The sequence below is a fragment of the Caenorhabditis remanei genome, chromosome I (assembly GCF_010183535.1).
Source record: "Caenorhabditis remanei strain PX506 chromosome I, whole genome shotgun sequence".
Lineage (NCBI taxonomy): Eukaryota > Metazoa > Nematoda > Chromadorea > Rhabditida > Rhabditidae > Caenorhabditis > Caenorhabditis remanei.
The window spans coordinates 11668667-11693906 of NC_071328.1; the positions used below are offsets into that span (position 1 = coordinate 11668667).

Sequence of the window (25240 nt, forward strand, 5' to 3'; positions counted from 1 at the left end):
TGAAAAATCAAACACTACGAGAAAACTAACAAGAAAAACGAGAAAAGATGAGCTAGGCACTACAATCAGAAGTCAAAAAAAGATACTAAAAATGGGGGAAAACAATGTGGGGGAAATGCATAAAAAACAAAAACAAAAGAAGTATCAGAAACCATTGGGGAGGGTGTGAAAACTGGTTTTATGGCCGATGGGGAGAGCGGTCTGCTATAAATTTCTAGAACTAAAGAGACACAAAAACACGGAAAATACAGTAGAACAAGAAGATCGATGCATAGTAGTTGATAAATTTCATTTTAGAATTTTCGATCCGATTGAGAAAGTGCCAATTTGATTAATTGCTCTGTTGACTCATTGCGATTTGGTAACGAGGAAGCCTGGAAAATTCGAACAAAGACTCATGAAAAGAAGAAAAAACAACAAACCATTTCAATAGCTTTCTGTGAATAAGCATCTATTAACTGTCTCGTTTTATCCATTCCATCTGAATTCACCACGATTTCCCTCGCTTTTTCAGCATCACCCTCATGCTTGAATTTACGAAGAAGCATGGTTATTAGCTCAGGGTATTGTTGACTAGCATAGAGAACTGGTGCCGTGGCAAGACCGAGTTTCAAATCAGCCGCAACCGGTTTTCCCATTTCATCAGACGTCGCAATAAAATCGAGAAGGTCATCGGCTAATTGAAAGGCGATTCCCAGATTTCTACCGTACTCGTATGCAGTTTGGTGTAAATTCAGGTTATTAGGATCTGAAAATTAAAAATTGAAAACTGTTCTAGAAACATATAGTTTACCTGCAAGAATAGCAGTTGACCGACAACTGCTTGCAAATAAACTTGCAGTTTTTCGATGAGTCTTCTCTATATACGCATTCATTCTCTGTTGAGGAGTGGCTTCTGAAGGTGTTGCAGACATTTGCATAAATTCTCCCAGAACAAGATCTTCAATGATTGAAGCCATCACGGAGATCACATTTGGTTTTCCGATAGAGCAGAGGATTTGAGTGGCGCGAGCCAGAATGAAGTCTCCAACGAGGACGGACTGGAATAATTTTGAGTTGATTACAAATCAATGGGGCCAACTTACCATTTTGTTTCCCCAGACTGCATTAACACTGGCAGATCCGCGTCGGGTATTTGCTTCATCGATGACGTCATCATGCACCAATGAAGCGGTGTGAATCATTTCGGCTGGAAAATAGTGAATTCCTATAAAGACTCAAAATCTTGCCTCTTACCAATCATTCCTATTTTATACTGATTCTGGCACACTGTCAAGTGGGTGGCGATACCAGACCGATCTGATGACGGCACTGCTAGCAAGTCATCTCTGAAATTAGCCAAATTACTGTAATTTTTACAGTATTTAACATACGAAATAGATCGATTCGTAGCAGAATTACAAGCATTTCCCATCAAAAGAGACACCGTCGGTCTCAACATTTTTCCACCCTGAAATCATAGAATTTTAAAATGAATTCACTAGAACTACAAAAGACAAACCTGCTGAAAATAGTAATGTGTCATTCGTCCTAAATTCGAAGTCACATTCAAATCAGCGAGATTCTCGACGGCACCCGTCGCGTCTTGTGGTATTAATTGGTCCATAATGTCACTCTGAAATGAAAATTTACGGTATTCAGGAAATAATTCTGGAGAGAACAAACCTGCATTTGTTTAACATGTTCTTGTACGAAAGCGGTGGAAGCGAAGCTTGAATCTGATGATGTGGCTGTTACAGGGGATGATGATGTAGCCGCCATGGAGCATTTTCTTCAAAAAATCCAATTTTTTGCAATTTTTGATGCCAATTTGATTTATGTTTCAGAAGAAAAGATAGCTTCTCTGCGTCCTCTCAATATTTCAGTTTTATACATTTCTCCTCTCCAAAATTAGAACACTCAAAAAAGTTGTCCACTACAGTAATGTTTAAGATTTCATGAAAAACCAATAGAAATTTCCAAAAAACGGTTAAAAACTGGTTTTTTATTAGAAATCTATCAATTTTAACGATCTCATAAACCTTTTTTTCGAAATGATTTCTTGTCAGACACTACTCTAGCTTCTCTGCGCTCTCTCACTTTCTCAGATACATATTTTTCAAAGCGAATATCTCGAAAACTACAAAATCCGGAATAAAATTTTCAGCAACAAACGGAAAACTGTTAGTTTTTCTACGAGAATCTCAAAATTCTCAAAGAAGTTCTTACCTGAGTTGCCTAGCGACAATATTAATTTTAGGAAGCACACCCATAATTTCTTCTGTACTTTTGAATTTTGACCAGTTTCTAATTGTTTCCCAGCTCTTGGCAGTCCTTTCTTTTACCGGCTCATGAAGTTTGAGGTGCTGAAATGAAATGATTATTCGAGGAAAAGAAGGAATGAGAAGATGAGATTATAATGATGCAAAGACTGATTTCCTCCTATAAATGTCAAATTACGACAGCAGTGAACTGATAATAACTTTTCAACTAAACTGATAACTTTGTTTGTTTTTTGAGGAAAAATAAGGAATTCTAGTCAGAAAGTGAGAAAAGAAAGAAGAAGAGAACATTGAGAACATCAATAATTAAATGAAATAAAAACGGAAAAGTGATCAGAACCGATGGGCGATAATGTAGCCTCTCTTCCCATCAGTTTTCTCATTTTCACCGCCGAAAATCACTTGTTTCTTTCTCTGCGTTTCGGGGTTTCGTGTATACTTTTCGTGTGGAGTGTGTTCTTTGAATTCTCTTTTCTCTCTTTTCAAAAGAAAAAAGAATATTATTATCACCAATGCCCTAAACGATCAATAGAAAACTACACCGTTCTTATATACCAAAAGTAGATACATCGGACATCCTCTCCGCTGCGTCTTGAATCATGGGACCGCTTTTTTTTTATAACTCTTCATAAAACATATCGAAGAAACTATTAAAAAAAGAAAAAAGAAATAGAAAACCACGCATCACAGATAAACAAATGACTAAAGTGTTGGAGGAGATAATAGTTGACATGAATTTCGGGCCGAATTTTGACATTTTTGACTAGTCTGAAAGAGACAGGAGGTTGGAACGAAATGATTTGGCAAAAAAATGAAACAAGTGGAATCGAAGATGATAAATACTCTTTGAAATAAAATGAACAATTGTGTAGAAAATTAGAACCTCGTAGTGACCAAGAAATAAAACCAAAACCAATGAAAGATTGACCGAGAGAGAAACAACTGAATGGGAACAGGTCATGCAGTAAATGGGAGAATATAAAGCTCTTTTTAATATATATGTATATTGATAAAAATTAAAGTTCAGTCTTATCAAGAATTGTGTATCTCGAAGATTGTGGCTTCAACTTCTCGAATGTGGACGGTGGTGGTTCGGTGTCTGGTGCTTGGTTTCCAGTCTGTAATGTCTTATCAATCGGTTTCAGAAGTTTCTGAGTTCTGAATGAATCTTACCACTGGATCAGGGCCGTGGTGGAATTCACGATGAAGTTTTCCGCTGTGCAAGTCGAGGACAAACTCACGGAGTTTTCCGGGAACACTGTAACATTTAATTAAGTTTTTTTCAAAACTTTGAAACTCACTTGATATCTTCGAAATTCTTGAATAAATACATATGTCTGAATGAGTCGATTGCAATCACTGGTAAATCATTTTCAGATTTTCCCAAATGACTCAAAGGATGCTTGAAAATTGATCCATCGCCCACCAAGCAGTTAATTGCTGAAACAAGTTAATTTAGACGAATAAAATTACAGCAAAACGAACATTTTCTCTGATCTGGAATCTCTCGAATAATTGCGTCCGCAAATGTCTTCTCACTGACTTTATCGTCCCTTTTCTTGAACAGAATCATAAATGGGAGTCCTTCTTCAGTCAGCTCTTCGGCGTTTTGGAAAGTGATTTCACGAACAAGTGGAACACATTTGTCTGCTACCCATTGTCTGGAATTAATGAGAGCTTTTTATTGAAAACTGGAATTTTTATATGGGTAGAAAGCCGATATGGTGGAGATTCTGAATACACTTTCTCATTGTTGATGAAGCCAAAATTTTTAAATTAAAACATTAAAATGTGCTAAAGAGCATTTTGCTCGAAATAAACGTTGGAATAAGCAATGGATAGAATTTGCTCTATTTTAGAATCAAGAAAAGTTTAGAAATGGATTCAGAATCCTCACGGCGTCAGCTATCGGATTTTAGAAGCTTTTCCATTATTTCTCTACTTTTTTACCTAATGGCCCTGAAAGCATTTCTAGTCTCAGGTTTTAGACAAAAGCCATTATAACTCGACTCATTTTTAATTTTTTTTATATTTTGAAAGCATATTCAAAACTCCTTCGATTTTCCCTTCTTAGAAACAAAGAATTTGTCTGAAAATTGGTATAATTTTCGTCAAAACTCACTTCAAATATTCGTATGTTGCAAAATCTCCAGCGAATGGAATTTGATTTGGATTGACGGCCTTATTCGATGGTTGGAAGACAAGTCTCGGTGCTTGACCAGCTGGTGGAACTTCCCCCGGGAAATTCAATTCTCCGATTCCAACCATAAATTCGCATTCATCACGATAGAACAGTGCAACATTCAGAAGATTCTTGTATTCAACACTGTTTTCATTATTGAAATATCCGATGAATGTGTTCTTTTCAGGCTGAAAAGGGTTATGGTTATCATTGAAAACTTTTCTTGAACAATAGAGTAAAATAAGTAAAAACCAACATTGTGTGCAGCTTGCAGTGCGTTTTTCTCCGTGAACTTTTGCACAGTCACTTCCATTTGTTTGTTGATATACGCAGCGAGAGCCTCTACTGATCTAGAACTTCTGTATTCTCTTTTAGTCACTTCTCCATTTCGGAACAATTTCAGAGTTGGATACTTGTTGACGTGGTATTTGGTGGCAATGTCATCTGGAAATTGAAGTTTTAGAATTCAAGAATCTTAAAATAATTGAAAGAAACTCACTATTTTTGTCAGCATCAAGGGAAGCCCACACAATTTTTCCCGGTGCAGAATCCTTAAATTTTTCAGAAGCTTCCAAGAAAATTGGCTTCAGCATTTGGGAGAATCGACACCAGTCGGCGTAGAAATTCACGAAAACGAGTTCATTGGCTTCTGAAATCACAGAAATTAGAATCTTAATGTGAGGAAAACACTTACGGATAGTTTGTTCGAAGTTTTGTGATGTCACGGTTATAACTTCTGCATTGAGAATAGCTGGAAGAGCTAGGAGTAAGGTTAACCACCGAAGCATCTCTGAAACTATATAATATAAGTTTTCGAAAAGGGACCAGTGATCAAAAAAGAGAAGAAAGTGTCGAAATGTATCTTGAGATATCAATTTCAGAAATCAATAGAGAGGGGTTAGAGTCAGTTTTATTTTTGAACGGAGCGCAAAGACACGTGTACTTTTGGCCCGTTGCGCTGGTCACACACAAACCGCCCGCGGGCATTAAAAATATGCGGAAAAGTGTGGAATCAGAAGAGACGCAGAATTCGAAATAGGCGCAGTATGATAGAGTGGAAAACACGGAGCACGTTGAAAGAAAACGAGGAGAAACGGGGGAAGAATGGGAGAAGCTGAGTGAAGAGAAAAAGAGAGAGAGGAAGAATGACAGCTTTACAAACGATTTTTGCATGTGAATACTGTGTTGGTGTCATTCCGTGCTGATCAGATACATTCTCGGGCGGCTGTATAGCTCGAAAATCGTATTGTTTTACGAGCAAAAAACGTAGTATAAAGTTGTAATGTTAGCATATAAAATTCAAGGATAAGAACCATGAAAGGCATTCAGATGAAATTCAAAAATTATCACATGTCGAGTATGATTTAAAAAGTGCTTTATTTTAACAACAAAAAACCATCAAGTTCAAAATGAACAATTAAGATTAACAACAACAACAAAAATAGGGAAAAACAATAGGAACCAGTAAGTTTCAGCAATTTACTCTCCAAGGAGCTGTTTCTTGTTGATCGGACGAATTGCTCTTCCAGCCTAAAAGTATTCATATTGAATTTTGAGAATCACATTTTTCTTTCGATTTGAAAACGAGTTTTTCTTTTGGTTTCACGATTTTTGATCTCTCTGTCCTAGAATGGACTCTAAATTCCTACGTGTGCATGATGAGATGTTATGCATGAAAAAATGCAGAAATAGCAGGAGAAAACGAAGTAAAAAGCAGCAAAAAGAAGAGCATTTCTCAAGAGAGGAGAAAAACTCTACACAATTTCCTTATTTCTCGTCGACATCGATTTCTTCCTTCGTGCAGGACTCGAGAAAAAGATTTTTCATTTTTAAATCATTTCGTTTCTTTTTTTGCTTATCAAAACTAGTTGATTGTGAAAAAAGAAATTGGGGAAACACAACCAGAAGATGCGGCGCCAAGTGATTTTTCTTATGTACTACTTTCAGTCAACAACATGATTTTCATTATTTTTGTATGACTCGTCATCAAAATTGACTGAAATGTAAACAAGTGTCTTGTTTCTACAAACTTTTGCAAGTTCTCTCTATGAGGTTTCTGTTTTCCATTTTTTCCAGTTATTAGTTCGATTTCTCGAGATAAACAGGCACATCGAGTTTTCAAATAGAAGTGATATAGGTGGAAATCTGCCTTTTACTATCGGTGACCGAGTTTTGAGAGCTTCAAATCTCAAATTTAGTGAATTTCCAAATTTTCAGACAAAAATTATTGTACCTTGGATCGTTTCTAACTTGAGGAAAACTGAAAACTGATGCAAAATTTCCACGACTTCAGTTCCCCAGCTACATTATTTTTGTAGAATTGCAATATTTTTTCTCCATCAGATGTTTCATTATTGTGTTAATCTCAGAATCATTTAAAAGTAGATAATTGCTGCAAGTGTGAGCTAAATAGCACAGGAGTCGTCATTATGTCAATCATCTTTCAATCTATTTTCTCAGCTTGCCACGTCATCTTGACCTATAAGAATAACCCGGCTAGGGCGAGAAGGGCCGTCCGCACCCGCCGGGGAGAGCATTTTCATCTGCGTCTCTCTCTAGGATCATATAATATCCGAATTCTCTCTGTCCCTCCCGTAGACGTGAGAAAGAAGCGCACGCATCTAAGGGGATAGTCCGCAACAAAGAGAGAAAGGGAAAGACAGAGAATGAGAGGGGGGTGGAGACACAAAGAAGAATGGACGTAAGGACAACATAGAGAGAAAGAAGAGGAACGTTCCTCTTCATCTTTTCTTTTCTTTCTCTGTGTCAGCTACTAGTTACTCATTAGTTTCTATTCGCATTCTGGTAATAGAAAGAGCACATTTCTAATGTTCTCATTTCATTTGTTGCACTTTCTCCCTTGATCCTGCTCTTCTTAACTTTTCACCCTCCAAATTTCTTTTTAAATAGTTTTTTTTTCAGATAAAACCATCAGACGAAAATGGACTCCATTGTCAGCGGACTCTACAACTTCGTCGCCACCACCGTAGTTCCAGCAGTCACTGAGCAGGCTACCAACCTCGTGGGAGGTGCTACTGCTCTCGCTGGAGGAGCTGCTCATGCTCTCACTCAGATGAGCCAGACTGCTCTGGAATGGGGATCTGGATCCGAGGACGCCACTGCATCATCAGACGTCTTCTCGTGGGAGCAACAAGAGAACGCTCCATCGATCCCATCGGAGCCAAAAACTGAGGAGGAGGCAAAGGTGGTTCGTCAGGAGCAAGCCGGAACGTCGTCGGCAAACACTTCGATCGAGTGGGAGGTGGTTCAGGAGAATCCGGACGAAACGGGTCCAGTCAAGCACAATCAATTCGAGATTGTGCAAAACGATTACGCGTGGATGAAAAACTCCAACTAATTCGGGAATTGTATTCTAATATTTCGGGTAATAAATAACATTCGCTAGTTAGTTATTGTCCTCTGATTTCGGTAATATTTATCGGTTCTCATCATTTTTCCTCATTTTTGTATTCATAATAAACTATTTGACTCAAAATGTTCCGTTATTCATCACATCATAAAATAAACTTTACGTTCCAAAATTGGGCGGCACATATCATCATGAAACTACACCACAGGAAAACAAGAAAAAGCTTATCTCCACTGCCAGGTAGCGCCAATTTCGCAACCTGTTACAACTTGTGCTTGTTTACGTGCACACATATGTTTTGCTCATTATGAACGGAGGGTATAACACGTTCAGTTATGAAGCTGTTGTCTTTGTGTGTGACAATGATCTCGACGATATTTTTGAGTATTTAATACTGCACTGTGTTTTCCCTTTTTCTCTTGTTTCTTGATCTTATCTAGATGGGCAGCACATCTTCAAAATCCCATGGCCCGTCGTGAATCGAATTTGCTTCTGGGAATGGGAGGAGACACACGGCAGATATTTTCGATGGTGCATATGTTGTTTGAGAATCTTTACAGAGAAGAGACGACAGAACAATTAGTTGGGCAGAATGAGATATACCCTTCATCCTAGACGACATTGATTCCCTTTTATTATATTCAGAAACTAAATATCGTAGACTACAGTCTTTTAATTTCGTAATCATGTTTCCATGCTTGGTTTCGTCTACATTACGAAATTCTGGCATTGCTCCTCCCTCTTCTCCTCTTTGAAACACTTTTCAACTACTCGTCCAAAACTTTTCCAAATTCCAGAATGTCCTTCTTCTCGTTCGCCACATCTGTCGTGAGCAACATGTCTGCAATGATCACCAACGCAGCAGAGACAGTGACAAACTATATCACTGCGGAAACTGAAACGCCCATCGAAGAAGTTCAGGAGAAAGATCAAGAGCAAAAGAAAGAGAAGAAAACTTCTGATGCGGCAGTCGTGGTTGAAGAAAAAGCGATAGAAAAGAAATCATCTGAAGAAAAGATCGAGAATTTCGACGATGACTTCGAAGTTATCACCGACCACGATTTGTACGTCGTTCTCTACGAGTATGATCGTGGAATCGCGACCGAAGAGAATTTCTTCATCGATCTTGAGGAATCAACTCGTTATCACTGAACGGACATTCTAATTCTTGTTGTATAGATTTTTTTCATAATACCCACTTTACCTGTAACCTCATTCATATTATATCTATAATTTCGATCTTTCCCCCTTCATTCCGGTCTCCATTTCATCCCTGCATTCCCCAAACCATTCTTGTCTTTTCGTGCCTTTTTTTACATTTCTATAAATTCTTACCTCAACAACAACTGCTGGCTTGCACAACTCATCACGCATCTTCTCCATATTCCATTCGAGACCCAACGGCTGTTTGAGTACAGCCTCGTAGTCTTCCACACGAGTGTACGGGAATGGCAGAGAACGTGGTTGAATCTTTCCGATACCCTGAAATAAAACTTATGAATAAAAATAAGTTTCTCAAAGAGTTCCGCACATCTTTAGCAGTGACACTTTCAGCAATAATCAATCCGTTCCTCTCGCCGTCCTTTCTTTTCTTTTCTTTCGCTTTGATCACAAAATTACGTCGTCGTTTCTTTTCAGTAATTCCTGGACCAACCCACGATCCCCATCCACTCAAATTCAGATTGATATCTTTCACCTTCTCCTTCTGCTTCACACCTTCCTTGGCATCCTCAAAATCACCAATGACATCATCATCTTTGAAAGCTTCATTGATAACTTGAGCCGCCTCTGGAAAAAATCAATAAATTATAGAAACGTGACAGAAAAAGCAAACCTTCATCAAACTGATCCATTTTCTCGACGAAATCCGACGAGACTTGTGTCAAATCGTTAGTATTCAATTCAAGGAACTTGCTCGGGTCCAGCTCGATCTCCTTCTGTCGCTTTTCAGCGTCGTGAACTCCCGCTGCATCTACTGCTTTCTCCACTTTCTCCTCATAAGTTTCAGCTTTCTTGGCTTCCAGTTTCGGATCATAGTTCTTGTCAACATAGGAAACCTTTCCAATTGTTCCTTTTCGAGACTCCTCCTTTGCCTTCAGTTCCTTCCTCTTCTTCTTTTTCTCCTTCTTCTCATCTTTCAGCCACGTTTCGTCAACCTCGAATAGAGGTCCGTCTGCAGACTTTCCAGTATTTGATGATATACTTTTAACTGCAGCTGCTTCTTGACGCTTCTTAGCTCTCATCTGAGCAAGAGTGACCTTCTGAGCTTCTGAATCATCCAGGAACGAGTCAACGAGAGCTGCTCCAATTTGGTTTTTCGACTCCTTGTCGGCTTCTTGTGCAGCATCCTGAAAAAACATTATTTAATTATTTAAACGTGGCCATTTGATAGTTTTCTTTTCACGGATAAAATAATAACGTAAAAGTAAACCATTTGTGACTTTATTGTGAAATTGTGAACATATCGATAACTATATCGCGGATGATGAGCGTTGAGTTATTCGGTTTTCAGGTGAGAATCATCAAAACTACAAAGAGAAATTTAATTTTTCAGTCAATTCTTCTAATCTTTCTGCGGCTGGCTCAGCTAGCATTTGTTATAACAGCAACCACATCTTTTTTGATAAATTGTGGTGGAAATAAGCCGGATCCAAGAAAAAGTTCAGCGCAATCTACAGGAAGTACTGGAGGAACCACAGGAGGACGTGGAGATGATGATGACGATGATGATGAGGAAGAGGAGAAGAAAAAAAGAAAGAAGAAAAAGAAGAAGGCTGCTGCAGCTGCGGCCAAGAAGAAAGCAGAGAAAGAGAAAGGAAAACTGCCTCCGGGAGCACCGAAACCTCCGAAGAATCGAGCAGCGATTGCTGATACTCATGATCCAAACTATCAAACGTTGGCAGGATTAAATGATAACGTATTCGATCAGAAAGGAGGCGGTGGAGCACCAGCTGGAGGTGGAGGTCCTAAAGCGCCAGCAGCTGGATCAAAACCTGGGATGGCAGCTACACACGATCCAAATTATCAAACACTGGCTGGATTGAATGACAACGTGTTTGAACAAAAAGGAGGTGGCGGTGGAGGTGGCGGAGCTCCAGGAGCTCCCAGGCCACCCGCTCAAGCTGGTGCAAAAGCAGCAACTAATGACCCTAATTATCAGGTATGCTTAAAAATCATAGAACTAGTAATTATTTCTACAAGTATATTTTAGACACTTGCTGGGCTCAACAACGATGTCTTCGCTAACAAAGGAGGTGGCGCTGGAGGTGGCGCTGGAGCTCCACCCGCTCCAAAAGCTCCAGCTCAACCCGGAGGAAAAGCAGCCACTCATGATCCTAACTATCAAACTTTGGCCGGTCTGAATCAAGACGTTTTCGGTGCTGATAAGAAAAGATAACTTAAGAAAATCAAATGAAATTAACAAGTCTAACTGCTTTCTATTCAATTATGGCCCCTACCTTAAGAAGATCATGAATACTCTTCTTCTTTGCCTGTGGATTCTCCGTCGTCGTCTTTCCCTCGTCTTCAGAATCCTCGCCGGTTGCTGAGACCACTTTTGCTTTCAGTTCTCTTCCCATTCTAAATTTTCTTCAATTTCATAGTTCTTTATGTTCAATCACTCACCTCAAATGTTCATCAAGAAGCTTCTTGACCTCTGGATTCCTACTCGCATGCTTTTCCAGCATCTGCTTGAATTTCTGGTTCTGTCCTCTGTGTTTCAAACTTCCTCTCTCCATAATTCGCTGCAAATCCATTTCTGCGAGTTTCTCATGTGCAGCTGATGGATCACGAGTAACCAAGTCATCGAACTCTTTGAGAAGTTGTTTCCTTTTCTCTCTTTTCAAAATTCTATGATATCCTTTCGATTTGATCTTTTTCATGTAACGATTTTTGGCTTCTTGAATTCCGACAATTGCCCGCATTCGTTGCATTTGTGATAGACGTTCTTTGGCCATTTTGATATCAGTGGCTTTCATAACCTCCTTCTCTTTTTCCGTTAGTACTGGCTCGGTTTTCTCATCCTGAATTTAGCAAAATACATTTTTCGAAAATAGCTCATATCAGTAGTAAACTTACGCCCCACATAATTCCATCTGGCTTCGTAAGTGGAAAGATGAGTTGATCGCTGATTCTGTTACTCTGAACAAGTTCTGTCCAATTTTGTGTAACTTCTTTTCTGCAAATTGTTGTATTCATATCTTGAAACGATATTGCAAGCACTTACTTCAAATCAGTAAATGCAATTTTTCCTTCAATTTCTTTACGAGCTTCGACATCTTTCAGTGGAATCAACGTTTTGCTTTTCAACTTTTTCTTTGATGTTCCTTCTGATCCGGCTGCTTCTGACTTTCGTTTTTTCCCACTTTTCTCTTTTGTCGTGGTATCTTGATCTTCAATCCCAAGACTTTTCTTCGCTTTGATCATGGAAGGCCTCGAAACAGTGATGTGGGAGAGAAGAGAACTGGCATCAATCTTTGACTTTGTTGACTTTTTCAGCCGATTCTTTTTGACAGTTCCGGGAGTGTGAATTGATTGGAGAAGCTTTTGATGAGCAACATCATCAATATCCGAATCGTCACTCATTTTTTATCTGAATGTGGTTTTTGCTGTATTTCATGAGTTTTTTAGATTTAAGAAGTAAAAAAGAGCCGAGAAAACGAGAAATTTATATTGAAAACTTTTTCACAGATCTACTTATTTATTTGTTAAAAATACAAAAAAAAATAAAATGTCTGGAAACAAACAATAACTCTGCTGATGTTACAACCCACTAGAGAACGAAGACAATACATAAAATTCGGCTACTAAACTCATAAAACACCTTTTTCGGCACAAAAAAAGACGGGGATGGAGCAGGTGAACGGTTTGAAACACAGATTTTACAAAAAATCGGGATGAGGATCTAAATTTTCCCTGGGTAAAATTTAGATGGCGGTGGAGAGGGCATCCTTGTATTTCTTGACACGGGAAGCGATCGAGAGATCGACATACTTGTCTCCGATGGTAACAACAAGACCTCCAAGAATCGATGGCTTGACAGCGTAAGTGACGGTAAGCTTCTGCCCAGACTTTCCAATCTTGCTTAGAGCATCAGACAAAGCTTTCTGGTTAGATGAGCTCAATTCTTCAGCAGATGTGACCTGTAATTATTCAACTTTAAATATAGGACATTTTATTTATTATGTAAATTTGATAAATGTTTTCAAGGCTATAAACTACTTCTCTTTTATAAGCTATTTACCTGAACGAAAAGTTCTCCACGGTGGGCGCGCATGATAGATTCGAAGGAAGCAACAACTGATTCGAGCTTGTTAAGACGTCCATTCTCAGCCAAAAGTCCTGAAAATGAAATTTTGATATACATGAAAAGATTATTAAAAAACGCACCTAGGAAGTTTCCGGTTTCTTTTGAGAGTCCCAATTTGGTGGATACGGCCTCGATAGTGGTCTTCTTTTTGAGAGCCTTGAGGGTGGGGTCAAGGACGAACTCTTGGAACTTCTTGTTGTCCTTGTACACGGCGCGGACATTGTTCAAATCGGTGGAGATCTGATCAAGCTTGTTTTGCTTGTGTCCGGCAGAATAGAGAGCGGCGGCGTAACGTCCCTCGACTCCATGAACTTGGATTGGCGTCTTTACGAGCTGAGCCTTGGCGAGTGCTGCGCTCGTGGCGAATCCGCGTTTCATGATTTGCGCCATTACCTGCAATAATGAGAATACTTTTATGGAAGATATTGAAACTAGTTCCACAAAGCGAAAAAAGACTTTGTTCAGAAAATAGAAATATGAGACATTTTCCAAATAGAATTAACGCATTTCAAAACGAGTGTTTGCTGAATAATTGTGTGGAAGTGTCACTTGCAGCTGATCGTAATGAAGAATTTCAGATTTAAAATATTTTAATAACAAGAAAACTTTTTTTTAAAAATTCAGGCTTTCCCACTTATCTTTTTGAGGTTTAAAAACGAATATAGGTTCTCACTACTAGTTTCTAATGAATTTTTACAAAAACAGCACTGAAAATAGCTTAAAATCGATGAAAAAAGATCTGAAAACTTTAATTCAAGAGAAAAAGGGCGGTCGTTGGCTGAGTATTATTTTCTTAAGCATAGGTCGAAGTACGCAGCCAAATCACCGACTGTCGATGCAGCGGAGCGCGTTTGCATTTTTTCCACTGTCTCAATTTTTTGCAAGAATTTGGACGGTCATCGATTCCACTATCATCAAAACGTCATGAATCATGGGAAGAATGGTTGAAAATACTTTTCTGAGCGATAAACACTTATAGATAGGAAAAAGTTACTTTTCTATCGATTTTTACGCTTGTTGACAATTTCAAGGGCTTGAACCATTTGCATCATATCCTTATTTCAGACCATGGGTACAAGATGGGCCATCCTGACACTGTTGGCTGTAACTTTGGGAGTTGTGATCGCTGAGAATAAGGTTTGGCAGTTTTTCAAAATAAAAATAACAATTTTCTTAAAATTTCAGAGTGCATACGCCCAAGCTGCAGACAACTTTCTGGATGAGCTTTCTGGAAAAGATGTAGAGGCGGTGAAGTTACCCGAAGAGAAATCTGAACACGCTGGTCATGATCATGGAGAACATGGAGGTCATGAAGGTCACGGAGATCACGGAGCTCACGGAGCTCACGGAGGACATGAAGGACATATGATGAAGATGTGGTTCCATGGAGGTTTCGAAGAAGTGATATTATTTGACTTCTGGAGAACTGATTCTCTGTTTGGTAGGTAGTTAAAAGATAGTTTCTGAATTTTGAGTAGCTTTAACTTTCAGGAATGATCCTCTCATGTGCTGCAATTTTCATTATGGGCGCTACATATGAAGGTGTCAAGTGGTTCAGAGTGTTTTTACAAATGAATCAATCCCAAAGTCAAATTTTGGCGAATAAGTCATGTGTTGAGGTATGAATACATAATTTTATCTTGATCATTTTACTTATCCAATATAGTTTGCACTTCAGACAACTCGGTCCTCTGGCCATCAATCGGTCAGCCGATCACACAGCAACAAACCACAATCAGAACCATTCTTGGCAGCGACAGTGACGAGGAGTCCGGCGAATTCTCCCTTTTCGCCGCATCGTCTCATCCAGATGCTCTTGTATATTCTTCAGTTGGTTCTCGCCTATTGGCTGATGCTTATTGTAATGACTTACAATACTTATTTGAGTAAGTTTCACATTTATTCTCTTTTCTAAGAACTTTTTACAGCCGCCGCCGTTGTACTTGGCGCTGGATTCGGTCATTGGCTATTCGCCGTCCTTCAATTGCGCAGTTCCGATGGAGAAGTGACGGATTCGTTCCAAACCGACGCCTGTCATTAGAAACACGATCTCCGATTATTGCCCATCAAAAAACATCATCAAATTCACCATAGTCGTTTTCCAAAGATTTTCTCATTATATACGACCTTAGTTTTTCATCTCCGGGTCGTTTTTGTTTCCCTCCCGCACACACACGCACCCTCACATATTAGATCCCGAACCTCTATCATCAGCATCTCAGTCAGAAAAAAGAAAATGATCAGTTCGAGCTGTAAAATTTCTGATTTTATTTATTTATTTACCCACTTTACCGTTTGTTTGATTTGGAAGCTTCAAAAATTGATTAAGAATAAACACCATCTTCCCCTGTTTATCAGAATATTTCAAGTTCAAATAATTTATTGAGAAATATTTTCAGAGAAGTTTAGGAATCGCTTAGCTCCGCTGTTTTGGTAAAAGAACAAGTTGAAGATTGATCAGAATCAGACGACTTCTTCGAGTTACGTTCGGAATCTGAATCCACGACAGGAGTCTTAGGAAGATCGTACTTAGTGCACGACTTCATATCTTCTCCATCTTTTTTGAATTTGCGAGCACGACTCTTCTGCTTATTGATAACTTTGGTGTAATTGGCCTTTTCCTTGCGGAAGTTTGCCTGTGGTTCCGACCAGCAATCGAAGTTTGAACAACCGTACGAACCTGGAATCTCTTTAAAGAACTTATACCTTTCCGAAACCTCACCATCCGGATTCTTAACAATTCCGAAGCATGCCTTGCACAACAAATGATCACACTTTCCCATTTGAATCAAGTTCGCCGATAGAACTCTATTTCCACAAGGACCATCACACTTCGTCATTACACCCTCCGCAGTTTCAGTACTTCCAAAGGCTCCAACGGTTTGAACAGATACAGTATACGTGAATTCTTTCTTTTTCGTGATTGGATTCACAGATTCCGTCAGATTCCAACCAATCACGTTTCCAGGTGGCAAAAATGATGGGACCATTCTATTTTGGTTTTCACTGGAATTGTGATGAAGGGGATAGGTAATTAATTTCGTACTCACTCAGCGGATGACATTGTGTCCATCTTTGAAATGATTCGAAACTTTTGAAAAATGAATTGAAAATATGAAGAAAAAAAACAGAAGAGATGAAGGTTTTTCGAAAAAAAAAACAATGAAATGATACGTTGACCACGTGGAAACATCAAAATGACACCACTGTCATAAGAACCATTGGGTGCCGACTATTAGCAGTCCACCCGTCTTACAAATGCGCCCCACCGCAAACGAGAGAGTATCGGCGAGAGACGCAGAGTTTCTTCTCGCGCCAACAGAAATTTTCACCATTTATGACATATTCTCGCAATTTCTCATAGTATTTTTTGCAAACTGTTATGAAAAACTGCGAGAATATGTCAAAAATTATGAAAATTTGTGTCGGCGCCATAAAAAACTATGCGTCTCTCGGCGATACTCTTTCGTTTGCGGCGGGGCGCATTTGTAAGACGGGTGGACTGCTAATACCAATTCCCTGAACTTTTTCAGACTTGAAAAGTGCTCTGATTTCAGTAATAATACAACAATTTGAAAAATATAAATATTTATTTCGATTAAACGAAAACAGTTTAGACGCGTCTGCGCTTTCTCTCTGGGCATGGGCAGTACTCGGCGTCGGCTCCAACGGCTCCTTGTGGTCCAGCTTGTCCTGGAGTTCCGTCGTTTCCGTTGAATCCGTCCTTTCCTGGTTGTCCAGTTGGTCCCTGGGCTCCAGTTTGTCCCTCCTCTCCTGGATTTCCATTGTTTCCTGGCTCTCCACGTGGTCCTGGCATTCCTGGGCGTCCGGCGACTCCTGGTTGTCCCTTTCCGGTGAGTCCATCACGTCCTGGTGGTCCAGCGAGTCCTGGCTGTCCATCTTGTCCTGGTGCTCCTTGATCTCCAATGTCTCCAACACGTCCTGGCTCTCCGTCCTTTCCTGGTGTTCCACGCTTTCCGGCGTCTCCTGGAAGTCCTTGGAATCCTTCTTGTCCTGGAAGTCCGTCTTGTCCTGGTGGTCCAGCTGGGCACTTGATGCACTCCTTAGGGAAGTCATTTGGAATTGGAATGTTGAGTCCTGGAAGTCCTGGTGGCCCGTTCTTTCCGTCTGGTCCAGTGCCTCCTGGCTCTCCTGGGGCTCCTGGATTTCCTGGGGCTCCGGCTGGGCATCCTTGAGATGGAAGTCCGCAAGAGCATTGGCTGTTGGAACGCTTGTGACGTCCGAAGATTCCTCTAACGTATTGCTCAGCAGACTCTCCGGCTCCGTGACGAACATCAAGAAGGTTTCCCCAAGTGTCATCAGAGATATCTCTGAATCCACCGAGCTCTCCCATCACGTCATCATACATTTCATTGATGTCATTGGTGATGACAAGAGCGGCCCAAAGGCATGCAACGATAGCAGAGATTCCGCAAGCGGCGCCGAATCCGACGACGGCCTTTACCATTTTCTGAAACAAGATGACTAGAATACGAGTGATTCTAGAAAAAAGAAGAATCTAAGAAATCAAAATTAATCAAAAAGAAAGAAAAGAAGCTGTTCCATCCATTCTCCGTTGCCTCTCCCCTCTTTTATATACCCAGTTGAATCAGGTAAATCGAAAGGAGAGATAACGAATGAAACGGAGAAAACTTGCCAATGAACTGGATAAGCATTGTTGGAGAGGGGGGAGACGCCTTCTTCATCTGGTGATGATTGAGAATTAAGAATTGAAATACTTCACAAGATTAAAACATTTTCATAACAATCAGAAAAGGATGAACATAATTATAGAAATTGTGTACTTGTCGGGAGAATTATCTGAAACAGTTCTGGAATTTTGAAAATTCAAATGATGAATAAAAATCTTGGTTTCACAAAGTTTTCAGAAGTAAAACTAAGTATTAAAATCAAATCCCAGTTTCCTAACTTTTTTTTGACTCCGCCCCTTTTTCATGTGAAACACCACAAGCGGCGGAACCCGGGAGATGTCGGTCGCTTCAATTGCCGCCGGTATTTGGATTTTCTCAAGTCTTCTTATTGTAGTTTTTTTATTATTGGGATCAGCTTTTTTAGTTTTAATATAACAAGTTTATTTATTGCTCCATATGAAAGACACAAAAATAACCGCGGTTATAACCGTGTGGCGGAAAAAATGAGTAACAATAAAAAAATAAAAAGTATAACAATAATAAAAACAATTCAATTTTCTCAAAAAATTGAGTTTAGAGTTCGCTGGATCCCTCTTGATCTTCCTCTTCTTGTTCGTATTCATTCTCTTCATCATCTAATTCTGCTATAGGAGTTAAAGGTGATAACGCGATTTGTCCATTCTTTGTCAATTCACTGAAAATTCAACATTTATTTTTGTATTGTTACTTTACAGTTATTTACAGTTCTCCTGACTGATATATTTTCTTATCACTTTTGATTTCGATTATTCCTCTCCAATTATCCGGCTGAAATTTTCAATTAGCTAATTAACTTAATTAGAATAAACTTTTTGACTTACATGTCCAGTTTTGGCCCACACTTCGATACTTTGCAAATCGAGCAGACTGAGTGCACTAGTGAATGTTACTTGCGCTATTCCTTGCTGAAAAAATTAAATTTTTGAGATCTCGCATATGAACTAGGTTACTTACCTCAGAAATTTTCATCGCTGATGCTCGATATCCAGTTTTTCCTTTCTGTCCAATTATATTCACATACGGACGGAAATCCCCACCTCCTTCCAGTGTTTCGATTGATATCATATATTCAACATCTGAAGACATTTTGATTCATTTCAGAGAAATGTATTCCAGAGTGACTTACTTTTCCATCCACCGATATCTGGATACGGACACTCATATTCGTGTGTGTCGTAGCCAAAAAGTTCTATACTTGGCTTGATGAAAACTTGGGTGTTTGAATTCTTTTCTCGGAGGAACATCTAAAAAAGTTGAATAATACACTTGAAACTTCTCAGTTCTACCTTATGCACAAAAGTATAATTCTTCTCATTGGTTTCCTCACATGATATTCTGCATCTTGTAGGATTCCCAAAGTTCGGAACTGTCAGCTGAAAACATCACTTTCATAATTTCACCCCATCATCTCAGTCTACTTACACTATACTTCAAATACCACAAATCTCCATGATGCTCTGGATTCTCCATCAGACATTCCATCTCGAACGTTCTATCATCTTTTCCTACCAGGACTACTGTAGGTATCAATGGAATTCTGGTTTGTTTTTCCAGCAGACTCATCGACACTTCCCAAGTCACCATTCCTTCATTCTCCGATTCTAGTCTTTGTTTCGTTTCAATTGCAGCAAATACTGAGTGTTCTGTATATCAATTGAGGAATCTAGAGAATGGTGACTCACCAGGATTTATCAAATGTTTGAAGTACGGTCCGAGAGGGTTATTCGGCTCGTAAGAGATGAAAGGAGTTCGATATACTGAATAATAGGGGCAGTGTTCACCATTGAATTGAATGACTTCTTCGACGAACAGCTGGAAAACTATGGGAGATGCTTTTGCTTAAAAATTTTTCGTGTGATCGATCAACTGGGAGAGAGTGCAGAGAAGCTAGACTGACTGTCTTCTCTGCGTCTCTCAGTGGTTTATCAATAAAGATTTGTATCTCGAGAACGTGAAGAGCTATCAAAAACTTTCCAACTGAAAAAGAAAAGAGAAATTCATGTTCTATAAGAATGTTTTTAAAAATTGGGCTTCTGTAATAATCTAACTTTTCAAACAACTTATTTACACTTCCTAAAGTTTTAGAAGATCCACCAAGCCGTCATAAACAAAATAGAGATTCGTTTTTTTACACAAGTTTTCTGAAAACAATTTATTTGTTTTCGAGTTTTCCAAGAAAAGCGTCCAAATTCAAAAAATTAAAATAACCTCGTCTGCAATCAACGCCTCATTATCAATCAGATGATCAGCTTCCATATTTCGAAAAATGTCTTTGAACAAACCGAAACCGTCCATCACATCTTTTCCTTAAAAAAAAGAAATTGAAGAGTTGTTCAAGAAAAAAAACGAACCAAATGACGAGAGCTTTGGAATGAATCGGAATTCTACATCGTTTCTTTGTGTAACAAACTCAACATTGTATTCGTATTGCTATAAAAATAAAGACTTATTGAATGTTTACTCCTCATATCCTTACAATTTCTCCGTCTTCTCTGGTAACTGGAATAACTGGAAAGATTCCAGAAGCGTTTCCTTTGATATCCTCATCGTCATGTTCGCGACTAAAACATTGAAGATAAATGATCGAATTGTCATATAACATCAATGATTTATCCGACAATCGGATGATTCCTTCGAATGTTTTTACTGAAAATAATTGAATTTATAAATGAAAATGTTTTTTTTTAAGTTAAATAAACTCACAACTGGAATGAAAGTGAGTGGTTGACAAAAGAGCTATCTCTCTGAATGGTTGCCAATTAGGGAAACCAGGTGTTGGAGAAGTATGAAGCCATCGATTCACCCTGAAATCAAATCTATTTTTCTCTTCTCTAAATCCTATATTCTCACATTATAACACAATGTTGTTTTCTATCCAAATCCGTTGCTTCCACTTTTTCCAAATAATAATTCGGCTTCTCACCGACTCCATCAATTTCAAAACGAACTTTTCGCAATTCACCGATATCTTGTCCGAAATCTAATTGAATGCAAGTGGAAGCCATTGGATCTTGAAGCAGATTTTTGTTTGTTACTTCGTGAGCACTTGAACCAAGTTGTCCTAAAATAATGTCAGATAAAAGGAAGCGGGAAGAGGAGATGAACGATACCGTATCCAGTAACGACAAGGTTTGATGTAGTACCTCCAAGTTCGGAATGCAGAGAATGTAGGTGGAATTCCCATCTTCCTTCTGGAAATAAACAATTATTGGAAGACGATGTGTTTTTGTTTCAAATTGCTGTCTATTCGAAGATTAAACTGAAGATCAGATTTTTTTTCCCTTTGCCAAATTGTCACGCGATTTCATAGCTTTTGAGATATCCTTCGAAAAAACTAACTAATTGGATTGGAATGGAGAGAAGTAGAAGCTAGAATGTCTGAATTCTCATTCAAGTAATTTTTTCGACTGTTTTTGAATAAAGTTTAAAACTAGTTTGAAGGATCAAAACCGAAAAAGAAGTACTGTAGCCGTCTTTTAAACTCAATTTTTTCACAAATTCCAAACCGAAATACAATTTTGAAAATCCGGAATCCGGAACCCGGAACCGGAATGAAAACAAAACCCGGAATTCCGGAGTTCCGGAATCCTTAATCCGGATTCCGAACAACTATGTTACTTTCACATCCTGTTCCTCAGCATCCAAATTTACAATCAGAAGACCCTCACTCACGTGACACTTTTCTTTCTTTATTCTCCTCAATCGGCATCATTGTCATGTGCCCTTTCAACTCAATGTGTCTCTCGATCAATCCATCGACTTGACCACTATCAAACCACTTTGCAACGGCGAATTGGAAGCATTGACCATCAGTATTTTCAGTTATCACAACTCGTTCAATGAATGTTCCAGCTCCGTACCCTTCCTGTTCGTGTCCCACATCAATACTTTTCAACATTCCTAACGAAGGAATTGTAAACTTTTGAACCACCCACTGCATCGTTTCGTAGAATTGTAATTCGGAAGATAGCCAGTCATTCTGGAAATCACTACACGTTTTTGATGACTTGAGTAGTACCAACCTCAGCCATATAAAGCTTCTGACTTGACCCTTTCTCTCCATGCATCACAATGAACAACGGCATGTCGAAGTCGATACCATACCGTTCTCCCAATAGAATCTCAACTGAGTACTCGGTGACTGAAATTAAGAACTATTTGGTTTTACTCTGGAGTTTAGAGGTCTCACATAGCTCCACGTATTCTCTTCGCAGTCGTTCGTCTTCTTCTCGTTCCTCTTGTTCTTTTTCATATTTGAGCTTAGCTGCTTCCTCTTCAAGTAGTGCCCTTTCCGCTGTACTAATCTCACGTTTCGGAAGTTCGTCGTCTTCATCTGATGGTAGGATTTCTTCCTGAAAATTTACAAAATTTGCAGATTCAGAATATATAATCTCTAACTTATACTCCAGTGTCACAATTTTATATACCAGAATACAGCGTCTCTGAATCTAGACTCACCTTATCACTATATCCAGAAATTCTACTCCACGCTCTCGAACTTTCACTTGCAAAACTTCTAGCTGAACCAGCCGTCGATCTTCTAGATTTAGCTGTCTGTAGTCTAGTATCCGGAGTCTGTGCTGCAGGTGTCTCCCTTGAGAACTCTTCCTCCTCTTCCTCCTCATCAGAAACTTCTTGAATCGCTTTCGACGCAGTTGATGCACGAGATGAATGGATAGATTTTGGCTCAGAAGATTCAGTGGTTCCTTGACGGGAGATTACGGTACTCTGACGTGAAGGAGTCTGAAAAGATTAGCACTTAGAGGATTAGAGTCACTGGAGCTGCTCTCTGAAGATGACGTCTTTTCAAAACTAACCGCTTGATACGGAGTATCTTGTCTGCTTATCGTTCTCGTTCTCCTTCTTGAATCCGTTGCTCCTGCTGTAGATTTTCTAGATAGATTCTGTTCAGAACCAGATGTCGACGGTGTTCTATGAGTAGGCGTCCGATGAGAAGACTTCACAGATCTCCTTTGGCCACCACTACCCAATGCACTATCTCTATCGTCTTCTTCCTCATCAGTTCCACTATGAATCCCTCCTCCAATATTATCATAATCACTCTCTTCTTCTCGAATCATGTCTTCCTCCGAATATTGATCAGAACTACTCTGATTATGATGCTGGTGATGAAGGTTGGCACGTAACTCATCTCGAATCATTTGAGCTTTTCTGTAAGATAAATTTTTATTCTTGACCAGTTCCTGGCTGCATTTCTCACCTCTCCGTCATACTCTCGGGCCTATCCGATTGCTGACTATTAATTGATGTCCCAGTTCCAGAATCCTTCGGAGCAGTACTTGCAGCACTTGAAATTGCAGTGTCGTCATCTTTCTTTGACTTCTTGTTCACTTCCTTAGTTGTTGAGTGAATATGATTTCTATTCATTGTTGTTGGAGCAGTTCTCTTGGTTGAGTAGGATTTTGCAATATAAGCTACTCTAGTTGTGTTGTTTGCAACATCACTTGTGATTCCATTTTCACGGTGTTTTCGTGGGATATATCGAGTGTTGAGTACAGGAAGACGTTGTCTGGAAAAGAAATTACATGGAGCGAAGGAGTGCACTTTGACACTAACCTCTTCTCAATACTGTTCCCTGAAGAACTACCAGAAGTCATAACTCCTGCAGATCCCCCAGTTGACGTGTCCGAAGCGATAGAGTTCACTAAATGTTTCATTTTGTTCAAACCCTCATGGTATGTCCTTTCGACTCACCAACTCTCGTATAAGCTTGCCGTGGGGCATATCTATTTGGGTGTATCTCTGGTAATTTCATATTCGAAGAGTTCGTTTTCTCGTCGAGATGAGGTCTCTCATTTCGAGGACACGCGATTATCTGTAGAGAGACAATGAGAGATTGAACTCTTTCTTTAGTTTCACTCACTCTTGGTCCATCATAAGAAAGAATGTCGTTGACTGTCATTATCAATTTGCCTTCTGGAGTGTAGAGACGGTGAATGGCAACCTATAAGTATACGTCCAATTTAAAAATTTCGCGAAGGAACTAAGTTCTCAAGATATCGATTCAAGAACTATATCAGCCCGGAAACTTGAAATCTTTCTCTCCGAAAACTAACCTGTAAATGAGTTGAACACTCCTCCAATAACATTTCCATCGATGGCAATTTCATAGGATTAATCAACGATCGATGGAATTTTCCCTTCCCATTCAGCACGAAAAACACCTGAAATGCAAGAAATAGATGAATAATTTCAAACGTATAGAAGTTTTTAAATTAAATTTACAACGACAACATTACCTTCAAATCTCCCATGTTGTTTGATTTATAGAAAGAACATACATGCTCTTTTTTGTGAGAAAATTGAGAAAGAAAGTAATAAAAAACAATGGGTTGGGGGTGTCTTGCAATTCGCTCCCATCCTTTTTGTCATCATTTTTTCCCTTTTCTCATAATTTATTTTTTCTGAGTTTTCTACTAGATTTTCGGATTTTAATAGTTATCTGGACATCTGAACAGATAGATATTTAGAGAGGCTTCCAACTCAAAAACCCACTATCCTATTTTCTTGGTATATCTATATGTCCAGATGTCCCACTGTCTTAAGTTCTCATAAAAATGTTTTGAAACCTTATGTATTTTAGGTATAATCTGCATCTTCTCTATCTCTCTCAACGTCGGCATCGACTTCCGACACTCTCGACGAAAACGAGATCCATTGGCTGTTGACGAGGCAGACATTTACGATAGAAACCTAATCCAAGCTGAAAACACTGACCTGTTTGGCTGAAATTAATTGGAGAGCTTGAAGAACGTGAGCAACTTTAATACGAGCGGGAAGAGTTGGTGTAGTAGGCATCTGAGAGAGGGGAGAAAAGAGATGAGTCGGAGGAAATGGTGTGATAGGGATTGGGGACTGTATCTATGAGTTGAATGGTATAGTTTGTGGTAAGGTTTAACAGAAACCGAAATTTTGAAATGGCATGCATTGAGAATGCGTTAGAGACTAATATCTAGTCATAATATATGACTAGATATTAGTATTATTGCTCGCAATTTTTAATCAGTCTATAGAGGGATATTTGTGTACTTCACAACTTCTGATATAGGGAGATGACGCTGAGCGGCTAAAGCATCTGACCAAGAATGTTATCAGACTCTAACTTAGAACAACTAGATTTTGGTTCAATGATGACAAATACGTTTTTTATGACAACTGTTACCACATTATTCGAAATTTTTGAAGAAAAATACAATTTCGGAGTTATAAAAGTTTGTCTGAAACTCTTTCCAAAAACACGGTGGCCTTATAGCAGTCAGATTCAGTTGTATTTGATCAATGAAATGATAAAATAGTAATCAAAACCATCTATGTCGAAAACCTTCGAAAAATCTAAAGTTTCCAGAAAAAAAATTCGCCGAAAATGCTGATAATCGATGAGAAATATACGAAAATGAAAGTGGAAAG

At 39.0% G+C, this 25240-nt stretch overlaps 11 protein-coding genes across 11 annotated transcripts; 4 read left to right on the forward strand and 7 right to left on the reverse strand.

Moving 5' to 3' along the window:
• Positions 1-293: 293 nt before the first annotated feature.
• GCK72_002580 (uncharacterized protein) lies at positions 294-1761 on the reverse strand (the record flags this gene model as incomplete). The annotated part of the gene is made up of 8 exons (XM_003112068.2): positions 294-374; positions 423-748; positions 794-1040; positions 1086-1189; positions 1237-1328; positions 1374-1450; positions 1502-1615; positions 1666-1761. 8 exons carry the CDS (start codon positions 1759-1761, stop codon positions 294-296), a joined length of 1137 nt encoding a protein of 378 aa, XP_003112116.2.
• Positions 1762-3277: 1516 nt separating this feature from the next.
• On the reverse strand, positions 3278-5231 carry GCK72_002581 (uncharacterized protein; the record flags this gene model as incomplete). Its single annotated transcript, XM_053723498.1, has 8 exons — positions 3278-3379; positions 3435-3519; positions 3563-3701; positions 3747-3922; positions 4384-4631; positions 4700-4887; positions 4943-5092; positions 5138-5231. 8 exons carry the CDS (start codon positions 5229-5231, stop codon positions 3278-3280), a joined length of 1182 nt encoding a protein of 393 aa, XP_053592143.1.
• A 2153-nt stretch (positions 5232-7384) lies between these two features.
• On the forward strand, positions 7385-7801 carry GCK72_002582 (uncharacterized protein; the record flags this gene model as incomplete). Its single annotated transcript, XM_003111998.1, has 1 exon — positions 7385-7801. One exon carries the CDS (start codon positions 7385-7387, stop codon positions 7799-7801), a length of 417 nt encoding a protein of 138 aa, XP_003112046.1.
• An 810-nt stretch (positions 7802-8611) lies between these two features.
• Positions 8612-8965, forward strand: GCK72_002583 (uncharacterized protein; the record flags this gene model as incomplete). The annotated part of the gene is made up of 1 exon (XM_003112233.2): positions 8612-8965. One exon carries the CDS (start codon positions 8612-8614, stop codon positions 8963-8965), a length of 354 nt encoding a protein of 117 aa, XP_003112281.2.
• Positions 8966-8999: 34 nt separating this feature from the next.
• Positions 9000-12397, reverse strand: GCK72_002584 (uncharacterized protein; the record flags this gene model as incomplete). Its single annotated transcript, XM_053723499.1, has 8 exons — positions 9000-9017; positions 9149-9295; positions 9345-9601; positions 9648-10161; positions 11272-11392; positions 11438-11835; positions 11891-11990; positions 12039-12397. The coding sequence occupies 8 exons, from the start codon at positions 12395-12397 to the stop codon at positions 9000-9002; spliced, it is 1914 nt and encodes a 637-aa protein (XP_053592144.1).
• GCK72_002585 (uncharacterized protein) lies at positions 10296-11210 on the forward strand (the record flags this gene model as incomplete). The annotated part of the gene is made up of 3 exons (XM_053723500.1): positions 10296-10325; positions 10368-10973; positions 11025-11210. 3 exons carry the CDS (start codon positions 10296-10298, stop codon positions 11208-11210), a joined length of 822 nt encoding a protein of 273 aa, XP_053592145.1.
• A 341-nt stretch (positions 12398-12738) lies between the features above and the next one.
• GCK72_002586 (uncharacterized protein) lies at positions 12739-14927 on the reverse strand (the record flags this gene model as incomplete). The annotated part of the gene is made up of 5 exons (XM_053723501.1): positions 12739-12954; positions 13056-13153; positions 13202-13514; positions 14380-14555; positions 14852-14927. The coding sequence occupies 5 exons, from the start codon at positions 14925-14927 to the stop codon at positions 12739-12741; spliced, it is 879 nt and encodes a 292-aa protein (XP_053592146.1).
• GCK72_002587 (uncharacterized protein) lies at positions 14190-15162 on the forward strand (the record flags this gene model as incomplete). The annotated part of the gene is made up of 5 exons (XM_053723502.1): positions 14190-14258; positions 14307-14562; positions 14613-14740; positions 14800-15007; positions 15050-15162. 5 exons carry the CDS (start codon positions 14190-14192, stop codon positions 15160-15162), a joined length of 774 nt encoding a protein of 257 aa, XP_053592147.1.
• A 364-nt stretch (positions 15163-15526) lies between these two features.
• On the reverse strand, positions 15527-16194 carry GCK72_002588 (uncharacterized protein; the record flags this gene model as incomplete). The annotated part of the gene is made up of 3 exons (XM_003112230.2): positions 15527-15801; positions 15844-16127; positions 16172-16194. The coding sequence occupies 3 exons, from the start codon at positions 16192-16194 to the stop codon at positions 15527-15529; spliced, it is 582 nt and encodes a 193-aa protein (XP_003112278.2).
• A 540-nt stretch (positions 16195-16734) lies between these two features.
• GCK72_002589 (uncharacterized protein) lies at positions 16735-17589 on the reverse strand (the record flags this gene model as incomplete). The annotated part of the gene is made up of 1 exon (XM_003111901.2): positions 16735-17589. The coding sequence occupies one exon, from the start codon at positions 17587-17589 to the stop codon at positions 16735-16737; it is 855 nt and encodes a 284-aa protein (XP_003111949.1).
• Positions 17590-18346: 757 nt separating this feature from the next.
• GCK72_002590 (uncharacterized protein) lies at positions 18347-24631 on the reverse strand (the record flags this gene model as incomplete). The annotated part of the gene is made up of 25 exons (XM_053723503.1): positions 18347-18467; positions 18516-18580; positions 18634-18717; positions 18767-18888; positions 18939-19056; positions 19099-19185; positions 19235-19446; positions 19495-19624; positions 20021-20118; positions 20164-20242; positions 20289-20458; positions 20516-20616; positions 20663-20873; positions 20923-21003; positions 21485-21791; positions 21835-21953; positions 22002-22164; positions 22271-22555; positions 22630-22984; positions 23034-23342; positions 23390-23477; positions 23528-23648; positions 23697-23777; positions 23890-23997; positions 24551-24631. 25 exons carry the CDS (start codon positions 24629-24631, stop codon positions 18347-18349), a joined length of 3696 nt encoding a protein of 1231 aa, XP_053592148.1.
• Between the last annotated feature and the right edge of the window lie 609 nt (positions 24632-25240).